The sequence below is a fragment of the Catharus ustulatus genome, chromosome 10 (assembly GCF_009819885.2).
Source record: "Catharus ustulatus isolate bCatUst1 chromosome 10, bCatUst1.pri.v2, whole genome shotgun sequence".
In the NCBI taxonomy this organism is placed as follows: Eukaryota; Metazoa; Chordata; class Aves; order Passeriformes; family Turdidae; genus Catharus; species Catharus ustulatus.
In genome coordinates this window covers 11,164,624-11,191,459 of record NC_046230.1, presented here as the reverse complement: position 1 = coordinate 11,191,459, position 26,836 = coordinate 11,164,624, and the positions used below count along the sequence as shown (strand labels likewise).

The following is a 26,836-nucleotide window of genomic DNA, read 5'->3' as shown; positions in this document are numbered from 1 at the left end:
CTACAAAAGCAGACACATTCCAAATTACCTTTAAGTAAAAAAGATACCTTGATGTTCAGCAAGTTCCATCTCACCTGAATTATCAACCTAAGCCATTAAACCACCACTAGATTCACTAGCCATTCACCATTCACTAGCTTAGCTCTACACAGAACAGCTTCCCCCTTCATACCAAGTTAGAGAACAGTAAACAGACCGCTTTGCTGGGTCCTGCTCCAAATCAACTACTCATCCAAGTTTAGAGAGTTGACTAAGACAAGAGTATCATCTTAACTTCATAATGAAAATGACATTACCGAAGATACCAAAAATGTACTATTTCTATGATGCTCTTTGACATGCTGTAGCACTTTTACACTTCAGAGTCAAAATGAAGTTTGGTAGTGAAAGCTCCTGAAGTGATTGCTAAGAAGTTTTACTGAAATGTGGCAAACATGCTGCTCCAGAACAATACTCTGGTTCTTCATTTTTTAGTAAGAATTCCTTATCATGGCTAACCAGAAGAAAATAATTTTGAAGCAAAACTAGTAATAAATTTTACCATACCAATCCCCCCCAAAATACCAGCAGCAGCAATAATTCAGTCAGTAACAGCAGTACTGCAAGTTCTGGCTGTCAGCTGCATTGCACATTCCCAGCTTTCTCATCAGACCAAATTAAACTGGAATTACACAATACTAATCCTAGCAGTCCCAATAAAAGTGAGGGCTTTGGCAGCAGAGATGAGCAGCTGTGACAAACTTCTGCTGGAGTTCCCTATTCATATACTCATCTCCTCATAAGGCAGATTCCAAGGAAAGTCACATAAAAAGAAAAATGCTATTGATACCAAGACATGCAGACATCTAGTATTAGGAAAGACAAGTCCCATAATGTTCTAACAACCAACCAAATATTAAAGGATTAATGTATTTCCTTACTGTACTACTAGTTGCTGGCACACAGATCCATTGTCTGTTATCAGTTCATTCAGTTTTAGTTCAAGGTGAACTTTCCCCTGAAAAAAAACCAGGAGAGAAAAACAAATAGTTTAAAAAACATCTTTTAACAGTAGGAGTTAGAACATTAATGTATTTTACAGTTAGAAGTTATTTAAGGTAATTCCAATATAACCACTTAAAGAAAATACCTCATCTAAACCACATCCTGCAAGTAGAGCATGATGGATGCACTTGAAATTTGAGACAACGCTATAGAGAAGCACTACCTCATCTGCAGACAGCACAAAAATCAGTCAAGCCTCTAGAGATTTAACACACACAGGTATTTCTTCCAGCATGAGCAATTACTGAGAGCAAGTCTCAGCTATTTTGTCCCAAGCATGGGATGAACCCTTGCACAGACATGAATTTCTGAACACTTCACGAGAAAGTTCTAAAATTACCTTGGACTCCGAAGGCAGGTAGGTATACCTAGAAAAGTAGAATAGCATGCAATAGCCATCACCAGCAGCATTTAATCTCCACTGTGAAATCATGTCCATCACAAAAGACTAAATATAACTTAGAAATGTACTGTGCATCCCAAGGCAGTTTTCAATTATCTCATGAAGACTGCAGATGAACTTAAGGAACAGTAAACACAATCAAAAGAGAGGAAAAGGTAACAATAATTGCTAAACTCAGCTTCCTCTTTTTCTTTTTCTGACATGGCAGGATGCATTTAAGAAAAATAAACCATAAATGATGGCACAGCATGGATTAACTTCAGAAATCAGCAAGGGCCAACCTACTGTACTCTCTCAATAAAAGGCTCCATAACTTTAAACCATGATATGCAACTTTCTTGGGATGACCAAAATTTAGTACTTGAATCTTGCCCCAAACAAGTAAGATTCCACCTGAACAATACCTGCTATTCCTTTCAGTGCCTGGCTGTTTGTGCTGGCTTTTACATCTAAGATAAGCACACACTGACAGCCTTTTCTCTAACAATGTTTTCCTCGGTATTCGTCTATTTGCTAGGTGGAACCGGTGTGATCACAACCAAAATTCTTGTGGAAGGGCTCTGGAAGGTGGTTTACAATAGTGGTAAAGGAAGCAAGTCATAATCTGAACTACAGCTTTGCCTTTCTGCTAAAATGGAAGTAAAACACTTAGCTGATCTTACACATATTTCTGTAGCAGTTACGTTTTGACATAAAACTGCAATGTTTTTATTGTAAATCCCCTGGGGCAAAGGCTGCATTTCCCTCTCTGTTCGTCACATGGGAGGAGAAATGAAGCCTCTTTTACAAGGCAGTTACAAACGTAAGTGCTTTGGGATGCCTGCCAAGTGTTTTGCAAACTGCTACTACAGGGACAGGAACACAGGTACATTAAGAAAGTATTTGTCAAGCAGAGAAACTCCATTACAAAAACAGATTTACAGGATAAAAACAGGATACCAAGAAGCATGCCAACAGCCTTACAAGGTAAAGTTTTTGAATGACAAATGAAAAGACAAACATTTTCAGTATTTATTTAAATAGCTGACTTTACTTGTTTTAGAAAACAGATGCTGTGTGAATGGCCTAAACATCTTCCTTTTGCTTTTAAAACCAAAACCCACAAATTGTGTTTTACACCCAACAGTAGGAGTAAAACAGCATATTGCTGCTCCTGAGAACTACCTATGGATGTAGTTTGCTTCCAGCTCAGTACCACGATGACTACAGAAACATGGCTCTAAGTATTTCCCCAACATGCACGGAGAGTTTTAGAACACCCTTGTTTTGTTTGTCAAGAGCAGTGTGATGGTTTCCTAAAGTTGCTGATCTTCAGATCTGTATCAGAACTTCTGACATAATACGAAACTGGTTTTAAATGTGGCTGCACAGAAGGCTTTTACTTCAAAACAGAGAAATCAGCCATTCTTGTGCAATAAATAATAAACAGTGACTGTGTGAATACACTTTGCATCTCTAGATCTCAGGGTTGTTCAAAGGCAGGTACATATCATTGTAACTTTACAAATGGATTAACTATCAATTTTCAGGTACTTACTGTAAGAAGATGGGAGTTTTACTGACACAGATCCTATCAATTTTAAGAAAAAGAACAGTGAAGGTTCAAAACCTTAACAGTGTATGAAAGATTTTGATCTTGCCAATGTGATTTTCAAGTAAAGATCTCTATAAAAACTCTATGTATAAATACAGGTATAAACTATTTATATATCAATATATATATAAATCTCCATAAAAGTTTCTTACTATAAATAATATAGATCAAGGGTGTGTTTAATCAAATGAGCCAATTTCAAACCAGATTAATGAAGATTTTATAAATAAAAAAAAGGTCAAGTAATCCTAACAATTTTACTAGCATGATGACACCATCCGCATTTTAGAAAACAAGAAATTTTCTTAAAAGCTAATATATATAAACAAGTTTGTTCCAGCTGCAGTTACATGTGGCATGTTTCATCCAACTTCTCAAATTCTGGTTTATTAACTTAGTATTCCCACATTTACTTTTCAAGAACTAGTGGAAAAAGGAAAAAGTTTCAAGAAAACAAGTTTAATATGAACTCATCATACTGTGAGCAGCAGTAAAACACAAACCAGCTAATATCAAAACACATAGCAGAGCAGTTGCTTGCTAAAAATCTCCAACACTTAACATTCCTGGTATACAGGCAGCTAATTATACCAAAGTTAACCTGTAAAGAATAGATGAAATTCTAATAGATTAAATTCAGTCTTGAAATAAATGCAGGGTTATGGAAAACCCCAAAAATAATCTCAACCAAGAAACTGTGAAGTGTCTTACGCATATTCATGGAACACAAAATACTTCTATGCTATCCTATTGCCTTGCACACATCAATACATTTTTATGACAGAAGAGAAACATAACTAGCATGAAAATGTTTAAGTCAAACTGGGAACTGCCCTTCAGTTTATATCTGGAAAGTGCTTTCTAGAATTTTTAATGATTACATGAAAGAATCAAAGAAGACAATGTGTAGCTGGACTAGATGATCTCTAGGTCCCTTCCAAATGAACCATTCTATTCTGTTCTATCGTAACTGAAAGAGACTGATTTTCAACACAGAAGAGGAAGTGGTATTCAGACGTTTTGAAAATCTGTCTTCACGTAAAGTAACCACATGCCCTCCTATACCCAAGAGCTGCAGGCTAAACTTATGGCTCATAAATGAATCATCTGTGGAAATAATAGGAGAATTCTGCACATTCAGATGTTGTAAAAGTAGCCAGGATTCTCTCTCCCCAAAGGGACTTTCACGTTACTAAAAGAATACAAACACTGTCAAGTCTAAGACTTTTGCCCTCAGGCAAATCTGGAAAAAAACCCTATTAAAATCAAATAGTTTATCACAGCAAGAAGGCTAAGAGATTCTCAAGAATTCTGTTTTGTTCTTGAAACCAAAAGGAGAATTACTACAACTTCTGGAGCCATCTCACTTTTACCTATTCCTAGAACAATCCTGTTTGAAGAACCATAGGGTGAAATAAAGTTGCAAGTGAAATAAAGTGCAAGTTGTTGATACCAAACGCAGAAAGTGTTTCAAGATAAGATACGTGAACACAGCACAAGTATCTTCAAATTCTAGAGACTAACCACTTCAATGTCACAGAAGAAGCCATTATTTAGGTTAACACCAAAATGACCAAAAAAAAATTTACTCAAGAGTTTTAGGATACATTCATGTGCCTCAAGTACTCAAGGCTCCTCTTACAAGCATTTCAGACATCAAAATACTGTTAAGACATTTCCCAAACAGTTGCTTCATGTCTTCTGCCAGTTTTAAGTACCATGCAGAACATTACCAGCCTAGGTGCTAAGTCCTATCTCCTACAGCTCAACATAATCTTCTACCACCACATGTCCTAAACTGTACTTAACTTTCAAAATGTTAATGTGCAATTCAATAGTTACCTGAACCTCTGAATTAGAATCAACAGGTTGAAGCATAAACCAGTTCTCTTTTCCTGTGTAGTTGCATAAATCTTCTTTTTTGATTGACACCTTTCCTGAGGGAGGGTGGCAGGGGGAGAGAAGTGTAAGTATTACCTTCATCTGAATAGAACAAATATTTAACTATGTTTTAAATTTGGTTATTTCTAAACTCTCTTTTAAGTTTTTCTTTAAGTTTATGATGCCATATGAAGAACATGATATAAGGAATGTTCTGGGTAAGTAAATCAAAATAGTTTATATAAAGTCTGATGGCATTAATTATTATTTGTTATCCTGGATATCACCAATAAGAAGGTAAAATAAAGAAAACACTTGAGGCTGGAAATAACATAATACATTTACGAGAACAAAAATGGTGTTCAAGAATGTTTAAACAGGAAACTGAAGTAGATGTCTTTTACTCTTTTGATTGCTATTTGGAAAGCTGTTATTATATCAAATTATCTGACATCCTGGTGCAAATTATTTCCTTCCTCAATTCAAGTAAAGGAAAGGCTTCTTCCACAGCAGACTATTAGAGCTTTGTATCCAAAAAGCAGCTGCAATAAAGTCATTATGCAGTGGAGGGAGAAATAGAAATCCACCTCCTGTGATTTTTCACTTAAGCTACACAAATCACTGCCAAATGCTTTGTAAGTAACAGGTTGCACTGACAGGGAAAAAAATTATCTATAAATGGTTTTAAGAATTATTCCACAATTGTAATTATTGGGGAATTATTCCACCATTTATTCTTTAAAGATCTATAAGTAGTGACAATTATTCAAATATTCCAATAAAGCAAAACTGGAGAAAAGATCACTTTTTAAAAGGCATTCAGACCATAATAAGACTATAAAATGTCCTACAAGCCTAAAAAACAAACATATTTTAATAAAATAGAATCAAGCAAGGAAACAAAATCCTTATTTTCAAACTTTAAAGGAGCATTTAAATTCACTACACACAGTTTTGAAAGTTGCTTCACCAATAATTGTATCCTTAATCCTACAGAAAATGCTACTGAGAACAGCCAAGTGTTCTGCAAGATGCAGACAGCACCTCAGAGACACTTACCTATACGCAGGTCCTTTTGTAAAACACTTTTATCATAAATGTAGAAGGACAACCACTGGAATGTTCTTGGAATCTCAAAGTAAAACTCCTCTCCAAAGTAAGGACTGAAAAGAAAGATTTGAAGTTAAAATAGAGGAACACTTTATGCGATTTATATAGAAGATGGACATTAAAATGCCACATTTTACTCTTGTCCCAGCCCATGGCCCTCAGCACTACACTGAGCTGTCATCAAAGGTGCTCAAAACCATTTCAAGACAAGGACACACAATAACATGGCAATGCCTTCTGTTTGTTTAACCAAAGGTAAGAATCAGAGCACACGGAGAGTGGTATCTCCTCTGCAATTTCAATTCTATTCTTCTGTCTCAAAATTATTCCAGTTGGTTCTCTAGACTTTCTGAGACATGCACAAGTTTTGTTTCATGTTCTTATTCAGTACATGATTAAACTACATTTAAACACAATGTATTGATTACTTAACTAACTGGCATTTGTCTAGCTCTATCTTTCATGTCAAAACTGTTGTTCTAAGATTCAGACCTGTAAGAAGTCATTATGACTACAAACTAAATGACAGAACAGTGAAGAAGAGAAATGTTAATCTCAAATACACATATTCTCCCTCATGCCAAAATGGTCCACCAAAAGAACTCCAATATCATGTTTACACAGCTGACCCTATTTAACTGCCACTTGCACAGCCCTCGAGAGAAAGAGACTCTGGTTCCTCTATGCTACACATATTTCATACAATGTGTTGGTATCTTCACTCCCAGAACTGATACTCTTATTAAATTTGAGGAGTACTTATTGATGTAATCAGAGCCAGCAGTCACAAAAGTATTTCAAAACTGAACAAAACCACAACGATGTTTGTGCTAGTGGAAGTGATGAATTTTGAAAGTCAAGCAGATCCACAGAAAAACCCTCCTATTTCAGAACAACTGGGTTCTTAAAATAGTTTCAGTTACAAGATATTAGTATCACTGGGGAAAGATGTTCATGAAATGACTTTTATGTAGAATAGTAATGTGATAAGAGTTATACCAAACCCTGAAACAAATGTTGGGTTTTATTTGTTTCTCAGCAAAGTATCATTCTGACATTACTGCTACAATACTTTCTTAAACTAATACAAATGCGACAAACATGCTTAAGTTTAGAAGAAGCAGCTCAAGTTATTGCCTACCCAAAGCAGACCCGAAAGAACAAGTCACCATCCTCTCTTCCCTCCAAAATAATCACAAAATAGAAAACACCACCCCATGCTCAAGGACAATGGCTCATTAAATAAATTAAAAAGAAGAGCTGATAACTAACTTAAAAAGTGGGAAAGTACACAACTTTAAAAATCTAGTATTTCAAATGCCTAGAATAGATTTTTAGAAACAAGAACTTTAAGGGCAGGAATTCATTATAAGGAATTCCAGAAGTGAAAATGTTCTTTTTGTTAAAACACAGACCTTTTACCACAGGCTTCAAAGCAGACAAATCAGTATTAGCCTTTGCACTACACCAAGAAATAGTTTAAGAATTCTCAGGTGAAAAATTCAGCTGTGGTTTTACAGCTCTTATATTTATTTTTTTATTATTATTTCAAAGGCAACAAATTCTGCTTTGATTACAAGGGTTGGGTTCTTCTTGTCAGCACCATGACTGAAGGTTCATGAGCATTACCTCTAGCAGCAGGGCAGCTCTAAACAGCCTCAACTTACCACCACTGCTCATTTTAATTGTATTGACACAATAACTCAGACCAAAACCCAGGATGAAACAAAGGTTTATTTTAAACTTAGGTCAAATCCATGATCTGCTTCCCCTCACAGCTACACAAATACAGTTGCACCAGTTCAAACAAAAAGATACCACAGCAGAAGGTGTGAAGAGTGTGAGAATGAGCTGGCACTGGTGTCAGGGGAAACTGCTCTAGCTCAGCCTCAGACAGACATCTTAAGGGAACAGCAGACTGCAGTGTACACCAACAAGTGACAGAGGTTCAAGTCCCTATTCTGAATGGACCTATCGGACTCCATGCATCCAATTATAATTAGGCTGGGATGGAGACTATAAGCAGAAACTTCCAAAAATCTATTTAGCATCTTTGTCTTGCACCTAAGCTACACAAATTCCCCAGCCCCCAAAGGATGAACAGGCATTAACATTCTTTATTATTATTTTGACTTCAACACTACATTAAATCCCAGATCAGGCAAGAAAGAACAAGTCAACAGTACGTGCACAAATAGAAGGTAATACATTGTTTTACTCATGTTGATACATTTTTCTTTATCTAAATTTACAGCAGTTATCAGTTGTTGATTCTTCAGCAAAGTATGAGGTAGAGAGAGAAAATCTAAGGTAAAGAACACAACGTATTAGTAAAGAAATTCTTAGGTAGATACAGAATAGGCTGACCGGGCACAACACCTTACACCAGCGAGGAATAATTAAAACGAGGAACTCACTCATCCTGTTTCTCAGGGATTCAGTCAGTTTAGTACTTTCATTTGGGACTTTGATGCAAGAACTTTAAAGACTGTGACGGATACAAAATTAGAAGATAGCACTAATTCAAAGGATGACCAGACTGCCATTCAGGAAGAACTGGATTACAGCAGTACAGAAGATTAAATTTCACTGTGTAACACACTCCTTTACTCTTCCCTTCCTTGGTACAGTAACCTGGCAGTTCTGTGAGGACACTGACCAATGGCCCAGCCTGTCAGTTAATAAAAGCAATGGTAACATCAACACAGGAATTCATTTCTGCTATAACCTTGCACTACACCACAAATTGAGTTGGGAAAAAAAGAAACTGAATTTAGTCGAAATTTCAAAAAACAAGAGGACACACACACATATCACAACTCCCTTCTGCTCCCCGACCCGTTCCTCATATTTGACCACAGACATTTGAGGAGGTTCACAGATATTCTTTCAACTTTCCAAGGGAAAAAAATAATTCTTTCTTCAGAACCCACAGAAATCCCACACCACGTCAGGAAATATTTCTTGAGTCATTAGCCAAAATACCCCTCTTTCACTTCAGTATTAATTCATGTGTTTTTAACTTTGGAAAGTAATTTGTTTTACATCTGCACGCCAACAACTCTCCCAGTGCTGGTGGAAGGCCAAAACTATTTGCACATTTAAAAAATACACTTCTTAATAGTTTTCAATCACTGTAGTCAAACCTAATTTTAATGATAGTGACAATTACTTCCACAGACATTTAATTAGTTGATATTCACAAGACTCAAATTTAGATTACAACTTGTATAAATTTGCAACCCATAATACAGTGACAAAAACAGACTGTGAATTACATGTGCAAGAAAAAGCAAGCAAATAATATGAAACAAAATAATGAAATTCAAAGTTGCATCTATGACTAGAATTATACTGTACTACATCATACTGAAAATTAATTTATAGAGAGATTGGAGCTTTCGTCTCCTGTCCTGTACCTCCAGGTTAGTATGGTTTCTAGTTTAACAAGCAATAAAAAACAAGATGCTGTAATTAAGTTTCTGGAATGAGAGTCAACCTTCATAACTGCATACACAGTAGCAATCAAGTGTAAGCACCCAATTCTGGTTGCTGCTAATAGAGGAGGAGTTATTTTATCCCATTTCACTGGTTTGTTTCCAACCATAGTAGTAACTTCTAGGGTTTCCCCTAAGAAAATCAGAGAGCAAAGTCTTCAAGAGATATGTTGGATTGGGGTTTTTTTGCTCATCAAACTATTGTCTATTTGAAGGGGAAAATTTAAGTTTCTGTTTTAGCAATACATTCTCTTTAACATTTTTCTCAGAAGGATTACTAAATTGATTTTGTTTTGGTAATCAATCAATCTCAACTGCAGCCTGTTAAATTCTGAAAATTTTATGGCTCTGACTACTTAGGAATATAAGCAAAATATTTGTTCCTAATTGTACATATGTGGCATTTGCTTTTCATGCAGAAGCATAAGGAGGCTCTGAAATTATGTTCTGAAAAAATTAAATTCCCTACTTAAGTTTGCCATCTGAGCTGTTCCTCACCTGTAAACATCTGGAGATAGAGTCCAAAGAACGAACACTAACAACAAAACCATTGGAAAAAAGAATTAGGAAAACTTTCAAGTGTTTGAACAGACTGTCTGGGTTTTGAAAGGAAGGTTTAATGTCACCTCCACATAACTGAAACTGTCACTCGGATATTCTGAACAATGAAGCTGCAGTGAGGCTTTTTTGGGTACTCCGTGAACTTCAGAGTTTTGAGATATAAAAGCACCTACACTACTGCAGCTACGTCATTCTGACTTTTTGTTCAATTCTTTTTAAGGCTCTAAGACAGCAGCAGAATCTACAGTAAATGGTGCCCAGGGAAGCAAAGCAAGGCGTTCTGTATGGATCCTGTTACAGTTCCCAGAACAAGAATTACAGGAGAAAACAAGGTCTGTTCAGGGGACACCACACAGCACAAAAAACTCCCATGCACGGCAAAGTTGTGGTTCCTTCATTCTAGAAACAGGTTTTACCAGATACACAGTAAGAGCAGAATTCCACCAATACAGTTAAACTGCTTGTCAGAAGTCAGAAATGACACTGGGAACAAGTATCAAGTAGATTTCTTTCCCTAGAAAAAACAACCTAGTAAGAAAAAGACTGCTGCACTGCCCACTGGAACAAAATAGAGTAATAGTGAAGTATATTCTAGCATACTTCATTTAAAAGCTCACAAGACTCAATTTTAACTTCTTGCAACACTCTCATGATTTACGCTTCGCTGTAAGATCTCTGAGTAGCTGCCACAAATCAGTACTCATTTTAGAGTAGTACAAACAAAAGCCATACACACTGGTATTGGGAAGTCTTGTTTATCATATCAACTTAAAAACTGAGCTTACCTTAAAGATTTTTCAACTACCTGTGTACGAAAAACTTCTTCTTGGTCCAAGTTTATGGTACAGAAAAAGTCTCTCATTTTGTTGGGTACTAAGTGTTTGGCATCATCTGTAAATAAAAAAAATAAAAATACCATAAATATTGCAGGGGAAAACTTCCAAAATAATAGGTACAATAATGTTACAGTTTTACTGTGTTCAAAAAATTTACTTTTCCATTCAGAATGCATTTTGATATTAATTTGCAATTCGTAAGCTTCAAGAGGGCAGGGAAGTTGCTACATCCAGCTTCACATGGAATGAGAGTCAATGGGAAAAGACATGCTCTGACTCATGAACACCACTTCCTGCAGCACCTGCACTTTCCCTTGAAAGGTCTCATCTCTGGCTTGACCCTGCACAACTTGCTAAATCTGAGACACTCACAGCCTGAGGTCATATGGCATTAGGTCATAACACCAAGACATGATCTGCCTGAGCTGTTGTTCACTTGGTATTTTCTCTGCAAATACTTTGGCTAAAGGAAGCTGATTAATAAGAACTTGCCCATCAAATCTTCATTTCATTTTCCACAATGAATGCCAGATTTTGAGTTGGCTGAGCCTTTGAAAATATATCCCTCATGAGTACTGTTCATTTTTTCCTACCTAGCAGAAGAGGGAAATAATCACCTCCTAATTCAATGCAACATGGAAAAGAAGAAAAGGAAGTTTCTAATAAAAAAGAAAGATTGGCAGCACAAGAATACAAAGATCTGCTGGGTATTGAATCTAGGCCACTGTAATTACATGCTGGACATAAGGCAGGTCTCTTAGGAAATTGTTCTCTCTAAGCAATCACAGCTAAAACCAGCTGAAGTTGGAAAGCTCTTCCAAAATCCAAATGCTACAGACATCTACATTAATTTATAGTAACACTGTTCTCAAGATTAAAGAGTGACTTTCTGCCCAGATGTCTCTTCCCCCTTTGAATATCTGAAGACAGCAAACAGACCCTTTCCACCTTTTATTTGCTAAAAGAACTGACAAACTTTCCTGATACTCTCTCCCATGAGAGGCTCCTAAACAGAGCAGGTGATCTGTCCCTGTTCCACTTGGTTGTCCAAACCATGGGCAACCAGAATTGCATTAGGTCTTGGCCAGGTCCCCTCACAGCAGTGTCCATCCTTGCCTGTTGGTGAGAATACCTCTCCTGATGATATGTAGAATCAACTCTATCTAAACATTATCTATTTATATAAGATATTAAAAATAGGATAAGTACATCAAAGTATTGAGTTTTAATTACTTTTATGTCTGAATATCACAAGACCTTTCAGAAAGCAGTGTTTTAAACTAGATTTGAAATGTCATACATGTTTATTTTTTAAAAATGCAGATATGAAGCACAGTGAGTAAGTTTTATTCTCTATGCTGGTAAGATGTAAAATCAAAGTTCTATTTTCTCTTTCATCCATACTCTTTTTGTGTTAGATGGTTAATTTAGGTTAACCTATTACAGTCCTGGAAGTTAAGTAATGCCCTGCACTAGCAAGGCTGCCCCAACTGTCTCTGAGCAGAGAACATGAGAGTTTAACAGGAACACAGCCTGAACTTCAATCATGACATTTTCCAGGTCAGGGATACATACACTGATGGAAAGCACAAACAGACACTTAAGGAACTTCCACAGTTAAAATCTGTGCTCTCAGAAGCATCAACAAGCTTTTCATCAACTTGGCTGCAGGAGAGGAGGAAGTATACACATTATTTTTAAACGCCACACTTCATGTTGACAGATTGAGAGACATGAACAGAACCTGGTTTTAATGGTTTTAGACTCCAAAGATGGACTAAACTCCAAGTTAGCCTTAAGTGAGATACAGTAGGAATACCAAGAAAAGCATCAGATTACCACTGCCTTAATTTCTTTTTTTTTAGGGAAGAGCTAATTTAATAAAACATCCAACATATAAAAAGCAATTCATCAATCTGGATGCAATTGCCAGAGAGTTTCTGATTCCAAACGTTTGTAATTAATAAGCATAAACTGCATGTGTCAGCTGTTCCTGAGAAGAATCTTTATTTTTTAGTTAATACTTGGCACTGCCCTATTTTCTCATACAATATTTAAAATATAACATTATTTAATCACCACAGTAAAGGCACAGCACACTGGACTTTGAAAGGAAATTACAGTTATTATTGTTTCATATTTTCTTAAAAGGAGTAAAAATGAAATATTTCAGAATAATTCACAATTTGTATGTATACTATAGTGCAGTTTTTCATTTTAAAAGGAACTTTCCACCCAGAGGAATACACAAAATACCAGTTTTGATTGCAGTTGGTTAGAGCATGGTGCTAGGAACACTGTAGGTTCAATCCCCGTATGAGCCATTCACTTAAGAGCTAAAATTGATGATCCTTGTGAGTACCTTTCAACACAAAATATTCTGTGATTTTCTAATGGGTTAAAAACCTTTATTTTGTAGCGCATTTCTCTGGCTTTAAAACACAGACAAACTTTTGGTCGGAAGAGGATCCTCAATCCTGAGCTAAAAAGAACCTCAGAGCACTTGTCAGGTAAAATACAGAGCATTAGATTTCACATCCTTTCTAACACCTCTTAGTATCTGTGACTGTGGGAGAGTGATCCAACCCTTCCAAGAAGCTTATTTCCTTTAAAAAAATTAAAAGGCTCAAGTCTTCAATTACACTATGTCTTCCTTTTTCTGAGAAACCTAAGGCTATAATGGTTGCATAAAAATCAAATAGCAACATCAGATACCTGCTCAAATGTTTACATTTTCAGTGCATATATGTAATATCCTCTGTCGAGTAAAAGTGTGCAATTAGTGTCCATCTTCTAAATTTCTTTGTTCTGGGTCCCTGCAGGAAGACATTTATGCACACAAACTCTGAAGTATTTGCTTCAGAGCAGGACTAAACATATTATACGGCAACAATAAATTCCACTCCAGGAGTGCAGCATAATCCAAGATAACCACACACTGTTAAAAACACAGTGCAAGTTTGAAAAAGAATGCATCCTGATTTTGTCAAATTAGCTCTAGGAGACAACAGGGAAATTTTTCCAAGTGCTTCACTAATGCAGGTTTTAGTAAACACTCCAAAGATCAAGGCAACTAAAATCACTTACTGTATTTCTGTATGGAATAAAATGAAAACAGAAGCCACAGCCTGAAACACTACACTACAAGATATGCCTAAAGCTACCTGACACCACATATCTTTATTATGGCACATAAAATAGAGCAATCAATACAAAAGCACTGTCAAAAAGGAAACAGTCTTGTGCTGGATTTTTCTGTTTAAGAGTAATATTGCATTTTCTAAAAATATTACAGTGTCTTAAACAGGCAAGATCAGCTCATCTCACCTCACCTGAAAACTGGTGGCAATCACTGACAGCCCACAAAAACAGGGTACCAGGGACGGCAAAAGTGTCCTTACTCAGGTTCTTCACTGCTAGGTATGCAATGGCTGCTTAAGCCACCTTTAAGAACGTCTCAATTCTAAATCTGGGGTCATGATTTGTATAACATCACTAAATTTAGATTTTGCCACCAATATGTGCATTGATAAACACAGTATAAATAACAACTTCCTGCAGATGGTGTTTTCTATACATGCAGAATTACACAGAACTGACATTACCTCATTAAAACTACCATGTTCTCTCATGCAACACACATAAAACGAGTCAGTGTCAAGTTTTAATTGCAGCAAAGCTTGGCACCAAAACCTAATCTCCTTGTAAGGGACATGCTATAAGGAATTCCTTCAGACTATGAACATCAGCTTTCCAAAGTGAGGTCTGCTATTGCTAATCCCTCCAGATCAAGGAGGATTACGTTATTGCATTTGTTTATTATTCATTCAGAGGGTTTTCCCCCAAAAAAGACATTATCAAACTACTACCAAGAAGTGAAAACAACACAGTATTTGTTGTGCAAAGAAGCTAAAAGAGCTTCTAGGCATCAGAGGGTTCCCAAGCCTCTACAGAATATTTAACTCCATGAGTTTTTAAACAGTTTTCGTTTCCTTAGAAGAAATAAGTAGGTTTACAAAAGATTTTCACACTGTTTCAAGACATGTCTTTTATTGCAACTGTTACTTCCACTCATTTTTCAAATGGATTCTTACAGATCCACCTTTAGCAATGAACTTCTCATATATTCCCCAGGAAAAAGGTCATAATCCTCAGTTTACCAACACTTTTGCCAGTTCACTGAATATTCAAAGTTACCATACAATCACAGGCTCAATCCATAATGCATAAATGGGACAATAAAACTGGTTTCAACATAAGTCTCAAGATGTTTTGCTTTGTCTTTTAATGCTTATTAGAAAACTTTCATCAAGTTCAAGTATCCCAAAACTCACTGAATGTTGTGTAGTGCAGTGTTGACAAAACCTTATGACAAAAGATAGGAAGCAGAATAGTATCAAAAAAAAGCCAGCTTCAATAATTTTTAGCAACCAACTTCTCATGTATTCCTAGGCAGCAGGTCATAGTCCTTCCTAGGGAGTACTATGACCTGCTTCCTACGGAATACATAAAGCATTGGTTGCTAGAGATTACTGAAGACAGATTAAGAAAGGTGGGGCTGCTCAGCCTGGAGAAGGTTGTGTCCACACAACCTTCCAATATCTCATGGGGGAAGCTGGAGAGGGACTCTTGATCAGGAACTGCAGGGACAGGATGAGGAGTGATGGGAACAAACTGAAAGAGTGGAAATTTAGTTTAAATATATGGAAGAAATTCTTGACTCTGAGAGTGGTGAGGTGCTGGTACAGGTTGCCCAGACAAGCTGTGGAAGCCCCATCCCTGGAAGTGCTAAAGACCAGGCTGGATGGAGCTCTGAGAAGGTCTAGCAGGTGTCCCTGCCCCATGACAGCAGCATTGGAATGAGATGATATTTAAGGTCCTTTCCAAAACAAATAATTTCATAACCCTATGATTCTATGAATTCATGCTTTAACCCCAAAACTAACAGTATGCTTTTTAAAAGGTGCGCTGGCCTGTACTGTCTGCTAATTGCTAACAGCAGCAGATCTCAATGTGTGTTCAGCCTTACCTACCCAACCACACCTCGGAGTGAGAGCACCTCCAGCTCCACTCCAGGCCATCTCCTGTTTTCATGACCCAGTCTTCTATTTACTGAAGACACAGTAAATACATCTAGGCTGCATGACGATATTTAAGTAAACACGACTCCACTCCTCCACCAAACCTAATCCTTCAATATGTTTTCACAACCGGTTCTCAACCCCAGAGCCATGCCCGATTCAACTTGTTTCGCTTCATTCTCAAAAAAGTCGATCGGCAGCGTGAGAAAGGAAACAACCGGGCCGCGTCCGAGCGGTATGAATGTACTCCGATACCCCTCAGGAAGCCGCCGCACATCCTGTTCTCCCATTCGCTTTGAAGTGCTCCCCAGCAGCACCGCACTATCTGCGCGCCTCCCCAGCCCTCCTCCCAGCCCATCCGCCGGCTCCCCACGTTACCGAGGCTATCGCTACTGGCAGTCAGCACTTCCCAGCCACCAAAATAAGGCCACCGGCCTCTCTCTCCGCCTCCGCCCGCTCGCACACACGCTGCACAGAGGCACGGGAGTACTGGTGACCGCTTCCAGAACAGCCCTTCACCACCAACTTCCTGCACATCGCTAATTTCGCAATTTCAGCCTGACAAACAGATTCTGATGCCCGAGGACCGGGCGGGAGGGGGCATTTCTGTTCGCCCGCTGACTCCAGGGATCCCTCAAAGCCACGGATGCTTCCTGCCACTCCGGGCCCCCGCAGCCCGCCGCGTCCATGTATCCATCCAGCCATCCACCCATTCACCCGCTCAGCCCCCCATCCCGCCCGGGGCGCGCAGACCCCGGCCCAGCCCCGCACGTGTCGCCGCTGCCGCCACAAAGCCCCGCCACGGGGCGGCCGCAGCGCGGCCCGACCCGCACCCGGCCCGCACCCGGCCCGCGGCGGCCGCGGCCCCTCCGCGGCCCCTCCGCGCCCTCCCGCTCCCGCCCCCGCCCCGCCGCCTCCAGGGCCGCCGCGCCAGCGCCCGCCCGTCTCGCCGCGGGGCGGGAGCGGCGGCAGCAGCGGGGCCGGGCCGGGAGCCGAAGCAGGAGCGACACCCGAGCGCGGCGGCCCCGGGCGCTCGGCCCCACCGCAGCGCCGCACTTACAGATCTTCCCCCGCAGGTTCTGCAGCACCCGCACCTCGTCGCCGCCGTCTCCCGCCGCCATCGCGCCAGCGCCGCCGCCGCCTGCGCAGTGCAGCGCCGCGGGGGCAGGGAGGGAGGGAGAGAAGGATCGGCCCGGCCCGGCCCCGCCCCCGGCCCGCCCCCGCCGCCCGCGGGCAGCGCCGGCCGGGCCGGGCGGGGGGCGCGGTGCCTGCGCTGGGGCGGCTCCGCCGCGCTGTGAGGGGGCTCCGCCCGCGGCCCGGCACCCCGCGCTCCCGCCCGCCTGGGGCTCCGCCGTGCTCGGCGCCGGGGGGCTCGGCCGGTCCCGGAGCTTCCCTGACCGCCCCTTCCCCTGCTCTATAGTCAGGAAAACAGGACATAGCCTTAAGCTGTACAAGAAGAGGTTCAGATTAGACATTAGGATGAAATTCTTCATAGAAAGGGTGATAAGACAGTGGAATGGGCTGCCGAGGGAGGTGGTGGAGTCACCGTCCCTGGCTGGAGGTGTTTAAAGAAGGACTGGACGTGGCACTCACGGCCAGGGTCTGGTTGACGAGGTGGTGGTGGGTCGTAGGTGGGACTCAGTGATCTCAGAGGTCTTTTCCAACCTAATCGGTTATGTGGATCTGTGCCTCCCAGCGGGGCAGAGGGCTCGGCAGAACACAGAACGCTGCGTTCTCTGTGCTGACATTGGTCACATTAAATGGCAGGCAGGCACATTAAATGGAACGATGGCAGGTCCAGCCAATTTGGTCTGCGGTGTGCCAAGCGCCTGTCCCTGTGCAAAGCACGACACAGGCGCCCTTGGATCTCCTCTGCTGTCACTAGTTCGCGTTCAGCTGCTCGGCCGTGTGAGAAATGCCATGGAACAAGTAGGAAATGGCTCGGCTGCCAGCACTGCCCCAGGAGCAGGTGTCGTGCTGCCTGCGGAATGCCACAGGCAGGGCTTCCCTCAGGAGTCACACAACTCCCAGACGTGTTTGCAGGCTGCAGCAGCTCGCCTTCATCAAGAACTGAAGGGCCTTTGCATCACGTTTTCCACCATGGATTCTTGAAGACATCAATCCTAATGTGAAACTCCGGAATCTGGCTTACACCTGAACTTCATCCCGGTCCTGCATTGGTGGTGGGCGCCTGTCTTGGGCCTGCACAATCCACCCAGCCATTGGCTGCAGGTGACACGTCCGTGTCCGTGTCACTCCGGCTCGAACTGAGGGCACATCTGTTCCACACCCTCTAGGCACGGAGTCTGGTGAAAGCCTTTAGTGACTGACCTATCTTAACACACAGGTAGTTCAGCTGGCTAAGGCTGTTTCAGGAAGCAGTGCAGGACTAGTTTCTTCACTTTACACAAAAAGGCCCTCTTCAGCCTGTCCTGCTGTTAAAGGGAAATTTGGAAAGTTGCAAGCCAGCACATGTCATTGTCTCTAACTTTCGTCCCCTACTGCGGTGCTCTGGCCATTTTTTATTTTTCCTGCACAAATCTTACTGCTTTCATTATGGTATGGTGTGGAGCCATACAAGCTGTCATAATTTCTTGATGCAGGCTTTTCCTGCATCCAACCTCTCCCCCACTGCTTCTTCAGCAGTGGTGACATTCCTTCCTCATCCCCACACTCTACATTGTGGCTGGGGAAGGACAGATAGTGTTTCAAGGCAAGCAGGGTAGTGTGGTGGGGTATAAACTGCTTCCTCACACCAGTAACAGGTGAATTTGTGTGAATGCAAAACCTAAACCTGACAAAGACATGAGTTTGCATAAGCTGAATTTTAACCTCTTGGAAATGAGAGGTTCCTCTACAGCACAAATTGAGGATTTGATTATCTACAGTTGGCTGTCTAGGCTGGCTGCCCTGTCTGGCTGGTGAACTGAGGTTCACCTGGGCAGAGTCAGAGCTTTGATCTGGGAAAGCAGCAGGGCAGCACCCTGAGAATGGCGATGTGGGCTTGAACTGTGCATTGCCACACTTTAGAAGGCAGAATGACTCTACTGCCTCCATATTCTCTCAAACCTTACGACTACAGCTGGGGTTTACAGTTTTAACTTCCATCGGCTTTATTTAAAGCACTGACTTGCATTATCCATTCAAGTTTTGCCACTGCACGGACGCAGTTTTATTTTTAAGAAAAGTTTTGCTTTAGTCTAACAGCCCATATTCAGTATACTGCTTCAATTACATAACATTTATTTTTGGCCTCTTTTAAAGTTACATTTTAAGAGTATTGGTATGACAGGCAGGTCTGCGCAGCTAAGACATGGTTAAAACAAACACTGGTGTGCTGAGTTGCAAGTTTATGAGAAGGATTTCTTCATTTAACAATGGGGATGAACCATGGGGGATCTTTGCTTCTTGTGAGAGAACCTCACAGCCAAGGTGCTGAACTGTCAGTGATAGCTGCAGTGTTAAGGAAGTTTAGAACAAATAATAGTCATGATAACACATAGGAGCTTACTTCAAATGCTTCTGCCTGTTGTTCAAGCTGTCATGCACTCTCATTCCACAGAAGACAGCAGTATCATTTACTACATTTGTTCTAACTTCGGATGTATCATAAATGAGGACTCACTAACATTATGTTTAGATGCACAAACTTCATGATGTTCTACTTGCCTTTTTAATTAGCATTTCAAATAGAGAAAAAAGGTTTTATTACAATTAGCAAACTTCTAACCTTTTTTAGTTATTTAATCTCTCCTGACAACCATCCCAAAATGACGTGCATAAATTAGCTTAAGTTCGCTTTTTAATGCAGGTTACAGACGAGCGACACCTAGCTGAAGGGGGAAGTACTTTGAATACACGTAGTCTTCTATTTTGTATGTATCTTCATATTTTCATATGTAATTATGTATTTGCATTTTGAACTGTATTTCTTGACAGAAGCCCAAAAACGTAGTGTGTGTAAAACACACAATCTACACGACAAAGTTAATAGCAGATTTGAAAATAATTTTTCAAGTTTCAGGTCCTGATGAGCACATAAAAATGTTGCAAAGTATTAAACACAGTTCACCTGTTTCCAGCCCTCTGAGCAGGTAGATTCTCTTCTGTATTGCATTCACCCTGTATGATGCCAGGAGATACCATCACTTCCCTTGAGCACTGGCATGTTGTCCATTCACTGTTCTGACCTTAATGCAGGAACTACTCAGTAACTGTGTTGCTTAATCTTCCACTGAAACAACTATTAGAAGATATGTACCTGTGGATCATATACGTTATGTAAGTATTAAAACAATTTAAAAAATGGAGAGACTTAGAGAAAAATAGGAATATGTTATTTTAATTAAGCAAAATCAGAGTTATAATCACTCTTTCTAAAAATAAAATTAGACTCTTTATCAATCCTTAACATCTGCATTTAATATTTTCTTCTAAACAAAAATACAGATGCGATTATGTAGCAAATTACAGTCTTTGACAACGTATAGTATTTACCTTCTCTTACACTTACTTTAATTCTAATTTGGTCATTAATATTTGATTCATTACTGCAACATGTTACTTGTAGTAAAAGTGCCACAATTGAACTATAAACATGACATTGCCATCTTAAAACTGCTTTGCTATAAACTGTAGAGAATATACAGAGTTACAAAGTCGTTGTGTTATCAAAATATACAAACCCCCCCCAAACCTAACACAAGCTAACAATATTCTTCTTATGAACTATACAGTTATATAAAATATTTGTAAAATTATCTTTGTATTTATAAATATTCTACCTTATTTGCTTTGGTCTATATTTATCACCATACAAGTCCACTTAGAAGGTATCTTTGTGTACTTTCTTTGAAACATCATTACACTTTCTTGTGTTTATTATTCTATTATCCTTATTTAAATGGAACCAAAGCTGCCATGAAACCAGAATTTCTCCAAGGGTCCATAGCATTCACCAGTGACAGAGTAAGTGGACTGTATTATTACTTCAATCAATACTGTATTATCATTTCAATTTAGTTTCATTGTACCCAAGCTATAGTTTCTTTGAAAATATTCAAGACGAAGTTAAGTAACAAATTGTGAACCATCACGGAGAATGAAGTCGAGAATCACTAACCCTTGCTGTGAGTTAATTTTTTAACATTTCACAGGGATGAACGTACATGACTATTGGAAATGCAGATATGGTACAAGAGAGCCCTATCCTATAAAATGCAACTTGCAGACATACACCGCTTGGACTTTAAACATCTCAGTTAAAATGAATCACACTTCCACAAAATGGTATTAACTGGGATATTTAGGTACTGTTTTTCAGAAGCCTGTTCTCCTAGTTCATGGTGAACTGTGCAGCTGCAAGGCTCACCATAACCCTTCGGTGTGGCAGGATGAGGGAGGCAGGAAGGCCAACGCTCCTTCCCCTCCAGCAGCCCGCTCCTGGCCTGTCTCTGCTGTGGCCACAGGACATTGCTGGAATGGTTGGTAGATCACTGAGCAGGGACATCTGAAGATTAAATACTACATTTAAGGGCATGGAGATGACAGGGAATCCCACAAACTGGCCCAGTACCTGTTTTATGCAGAGGGATAGCTTCAGGGATATATATGGAAGCAGGAATCTTATTTACCTACTCCTCTCAAAATCAAAGTATTTACGGGGAGTTGCTCTATTGTTTGTGTCCAGGCATTATTCCAGGACGAGAAGAAAAATTCTGTCTGCATGTCCTTCTGTTGAGAAGAACTAGATTACTAAAAGACAAGAGTTGCAGAGCCACCAGGAGGTGGACATTTCTATACACGATTTCTGTTTCACGACAACAATTTTCTTTAGACCAATGCACCTGAAGAGGTCACTAGGCCACTGACATGGGGATTTATGCATTTTGGAAGACTGGCTATAGCAAGTCCCACTGAACCTTTAATAAATGTCTCAGAGATATATATACTTCTTACACCAGCACTCAGACTTAACAGTTATTATGATAACTACAAAACTGAATATGGAAAACAGTAGTTTAAACTCCTGAATATGTTTTGTAAAAGCTGAGTTACAGAAAAGCATGGCAGAACTCAAATGTAATTCGGCACACCCAAGCCCATGAAACAATCTCACCTTCACTTTAGAATACACAAGATTACAATTATTTCCTTTATAAACACATTATTTTTGTTTAAAAAAATGCAGTATGTGGTTTCTGTAGCAAAAATTTCTTCTACAGAATACACCATGAATCTATTTGTTTCTTTTGCTTCAAATGATTCTGACTCAAAACCAGAACTAAAAAATAGTTCAGTGACTAGTTTCTTGTAACATTAAGTAGAAGGGTGTGGGTTGGTCATTTTTCTTTCCCTCTATGCTAGAGTTTGCTGTGGCAAATGTATTTGGGGTGTTCCAAATTAAATTTGTATTATTGCAAATACTAGTTTTTCTCTGTTTTTTTTTTTTTGCATATATTGACACACATTTAGAAGAAGAAATTTGACCTGATACATTTCCCCATTCAATACATCTTTATCTTCTCCAATATATAGTTTTGGATTTTTCTTCTGTTTTGCACAATTGTCACTCAGAGTGTAACTTCTGGAGTTACATTTTGTGTATTTTTCACTTCACTTCCTCCTGAGCCAAGGAAATGTGGATTTTCCAAAAGTTTAGTGCTTTCATTGCAAAACTGTTCTTTTCTATCTTGTGCACCTGAACTTTTGAATAGATGTTTCTTCTGGTGCATTCCCAGAGCAGCTGCAGTCTTGCAAATTTTGGGGCACTGAAAGCAAGCATATCCTTTTCCATTATGTTCACGTACGTGCCTTTGCTCATGGTTCCTTTTGGTAGAAAGATACAAGAAGCTCTGAAAGCAAAACTGACAGTGGTAGCGTTTTTCTCCAGTATGAATTCTTTCATGTATTTTGAGTGTTTCATTTAAAGTGAATGCCTTATTACAATATTGGCAGACAAAATCTTTGACACCCAGGTGAATACGTTCGTGCTTCTGTAGATTTCCAGGAAGTGAGAAACATTTACCACAGGTTTTGCAAGTGTAGGGCTTTTCCCCAGTGTGACACCTCATATGCATTTTTAAAGTGGATGGACTTTGAAATTGTTTTTGGCATAACTCACAGATGTAAGGCTTTGAAGCAGCTACATGCCAGTGTACGTGTTCTTGAGCTTCAGCTGTGGAAGACTGGTCTCTTTCACAGAGCTCACAATGAAGATTAGGCATTTCTGTGTTCTCCTCCTGGCTGACCACCTTTTCCTCGGGAGCATTCCTGAGTGCATACTCTCGATTGCATGTGTTGTGGCTTTCCACACCGGTGTTCTTGCTTCCATGTTTTTTCCTCCACTTGGTCTTTTTCATTTTTCTTAGCTGTTTGGATTTCTTTTTTGGTTTGTAATTATAGTAAGGTCTCCAGGGTTTATCACTGGAATCCTGGTCACTAACATCATCACACATTTCTGTCATCTCCAGGCATTCTGAGCTGTAGAGTCTAGATGGGCTTTTATCTTTGACCTCCATTTCTGGTTCTTCAATGAGATTGTCCTGTTTGGACTCATGTTTGGATTTTCGGCCCCTTTTACAAAACAATTTGGATCCTAATATATGTCTTTTTACAATAGCTTCATTACCAATTTTTACTGTTATCTGACAAAGAGGTGCAACGTTGCTGTCAGCAGATGTTCCAGGCAAGGCAGGCTTTGCAATGTATGTTTCAGTTTTACTGGACTCTTGGACAGTATTCGTAGTTTTGCTACATGAACCTCCAGATCCTGTCATGTGCTGCATATCCTCAGCTGCTTCTGTTCTGTTGTACAGTGGTGTTTTCTTTTTCTCCTTAATAGTTTTTGATTTTGTATTGCACTTCCCATAATTATCCGACCCATACTTACAGTCATCACTTACTGACTGACTGGGTAGGTTATTGGAAGATTCTGCCTTAGTCTTTTCTATGGAAGTGACTGTTTTACTGTGCATTATTACTGATGAAACTCTGCTACTGTGCATTATAACAGAGGGCGCAGAGCTGCTGTAACTGATGACAGAGGTTGAATTTTCATTCCCATTAGCTGAAGACACAACTGAGCAATCACCTGAGTCATTTGCAGAAGTGGAAACTCTTTTTTCAGCTGGGAAAAAGTCCCTCTGCAGTTCAGAATTTAAAATGCCTACTCCCCAGGAAGAGGAATTCTGAGTATTTGTGGAAGATGCTGTATCATTACATGAAGATCTATCCAAGGCCAGAGGTCTGTTATTTGACACTATACCATGTTGAAAATTCAGCGGTGGTAACTCAGAGCTAAGAGAACTTGGAATGAAACAGTTAGTAGAAGCAGTTTCATTAGCCTGGGTACTTGTTGGAACATTTTCATAGGAAGAATTCCGATAGGATTTATAAGGCAGTCGCCTGCACTTCATAGGTAAGAGTCGATACAGTTTGTATGGGTACATACTTGGTTTTAAACCCCCATTGGCTGTCTTTTTATTTACTGACAGGCGATGGTCAATTGCATGGAAAGACTTCTGGTGATTTTTCAGTATATAGTAAGTCATGAAGGTCTCCAGACAGAAAATGCACTGGTAGCGCCTTTCTCCAGTGTGCCAGATCTCATGTCTGGTGCGATACTCGGCTAACGCAAAGACTTTATTGCAGTAGTGACAAGGGTATGTTCTTCTCCAGGAATGCACATTTGCATGTCTTCGAAGGCTGGACAATGTGACATAACTACGCTTGCAGACAACACAAGTGTATAATACCTGCCCATCAACGACTTTAACCAAATGATCCGTTTCTGGTAAAGTGCAGTTTGCATTAGAACAATCAGTGGTACTGTTCTCAGACAACAGAGGCTCTGTGTTCGCACAGGAACTTCCGTTCTGTCCCTCTGTAGCAGTACAGTTACCGGCAAAATTTTGTTCATTTCCATTGTGAGACGGTAAGTTACTTGATCTCATGCAGACTCGTTTGTGACTTTCCAGTACATTTAGATTCGCAAATTGTTTGCTGCAGTATTTGCATATGAAAGTTTCCTGATGCTCTGAATGGAGCTGAAGGTGAGCAGTGAGTAACACCCGGTCATTGAATGATTTTGCACAACAGTTACAACTGTAAACAGGTGGAGCGACAGTCGCCCCAGATGCAGAGACCTTAGCAGAAGCGTTTTCCTCTTCTCTGGATAGATGCAAATCTCCTGCTTTATTCTGAGATTTTGGTAAGGAAGTAATTGTCTGATCAGTAACTGCTTCATGCTGGGCTTCTGCAGTGCTTACAGTAGAAGCAGGTACTTTTGCTACAGCCAAACCAGTACCCTGGGGCTTAAAGGCTGACTTAGGAGTACTACCTGCTTGTTTTCCCTGCTGAATGACTGGAGTGGCTTGGTGATTTTCACAGCGGTCCTCACCCACCTGGTATGAAGGGCTGATCTCCTGGTCAACAAAAGGTGCTCCTTGTGAAGTATCTCCCCCAGAAGAAACTGCATAGGAGTGTTCAGCCAAAGTACTGGCTGGCTCAGCATCTTTGCACACATCACTTCTGTCAAGGCCAATGTTAGGAGCTTGTATCGTCTCAGATACCTTTTTAAAGCTGGCCCTCAAATCAAGGGGAGAAAACAAATTGCTTTCTGTTTCAAAAATTGAGAATGCATTTGTAATTCGTGGTCCATTTGTCACAGCAGAATCTTCATGTCGCTTTTCATGTCTTTCCTCTTTGACGGTCCCTTTTTCATTAACACAGTATGAATACGGACAAGGGGAACTTGAAAAATTCACATCCGTAAGATCTTCTAGAAATGATATTCCCAGTTTTTTCCCTGCAGCTGCAAGGTCCGTTACAGTTTCCTGCCTCTTAACAACTACTGTGGAACTGTAGATGTAATTCAGTATCTCTGTAAACACTTCAGCTTTGAGATCATCTAACTCCAGTACGTGACCTGAAATACAGATAGTACGACTCCAAAAAATGTTTTTAAAGTAAAGGCTTGAAGCTGCCAGCACATTACTATGGGCTTTAAATTTGGTGTCCTCCACGATTATGGTGACATCACACAAAATACCCCGAATGCGCTGCTCATTTAAAATGGAAAGTACAGTGTCACTGTGGAAGTCGTCCTTGAGATCCTTTGAATGGGACATGACTGTCATCTATAAGAGAAAAAAAAGTAAATTAGAAGGCATTTTTCATCCACTTCAGTTACAGATTAAGCTGTACAGATAATACAGTTATAGCTCTATATTGTATATATATTTGTAGTTTATTAACTTAAAGTTTAAAAATGAGTAAAGTTTTGTCATAATATTTCAAGTTTAAGTCGTATTATATTCTCTGGTGCCAACACTACTGCAGGAAACGTCTGTCCAGATCAAGGAGGCAGGAGCACCAGTAGCTCCTCAGCAGGAGGCAGAGGATCCCTCCCACTCCCTCCCGGATGGAATGTGTTGTCCATCCTGTGCCTTTCACTGGGAATGCAGCTTTTGCTATGCAAGCAGGTGCAGCTGCTCAGGGTCACCCCGAAGGACACCCTGAAGCCTGGATGGAATTCCCCAGCATGCCAGGGAGAGACCTGGCACAACCTGTGTAGCCGAGGATCTGTGCAGAGAGAGGACTTTGCTTTCTGGGATATTTGTCAGACACTGACTTCACAACACAGCTTGCACCTGACTCCCTACTAAGCCCACATTTAAATCACAGCCAAGAGTCTCAGTTTCAGGATAAGGCCTTATAAGCAAATGAATGCACAAGGAACACAATCTGGTAGACAACAGTGAAGAACCTATTAAACTGTTTACGAGAACAGAATTTTTTTTGAATAGTGATTTAATTCACTTAATAAT

The 26,836-nt window shown here is 40.0% G+C and overlaps 2 protein-coding genes across 10 annotated transcripts in view; both read right to left on the bottom strand.

Moving 5' to 3' along the window:
* RASA2 (RAS p21 protein activator 2) overlaps positions 1-17,148 on the bottom strand; it is a 43,018-nt gene extending 25,870 nt beyond the window's left edge. The window contains exons 1-5 of one of the 2 annotated variants that reach the window (XM_033068478.1): positions 17,068-17,148; positions 10,876-10,981; positions 5,982-6,085; positions 4,884-4,978; positions 921-997 (exon numbers count right to left, since the gene is read on the bottom strand). In XM_033068478.1, the coding sequence (XP_032924369.1) occupies positions 921-997; positions 4,884-4,978; positions 5,982-6,085; positions 10,876-10,981; positions 17,068-17,128 (443 nt within the window). In that variant the 5' untranslated portion in view covers positions 17,129-17,148. The other variant, XM_033068480.1, reaches the window with a different exon arrangement.
* Positions 17,149-19,227: 2,079 nt separating this feature from the next.
* ZBTB38 (zinc finger and BTB domain containing 38) overlaps positions 19,228-26,836 on the bottom strand; it is a 26,881-nt gene continuing 19,272 nt past the window's right edge. For all 8 annotated transcript variants that reach the window (XM_033068867.2, XM_033068869.2, XM_033068870.2 and 5 more), the window contains one exon: positions 19,228-26,146. In XM_033068867.2, coding sequence (XP_032924758.1) covers positions 22,580-26,146 — 3,567 coding nt within the window. In that variant the 3' untranslated portion in view covers positions 19,228-22,579. The remainder of the gene's footprint in view (positions 26,147-26,836) is intronic.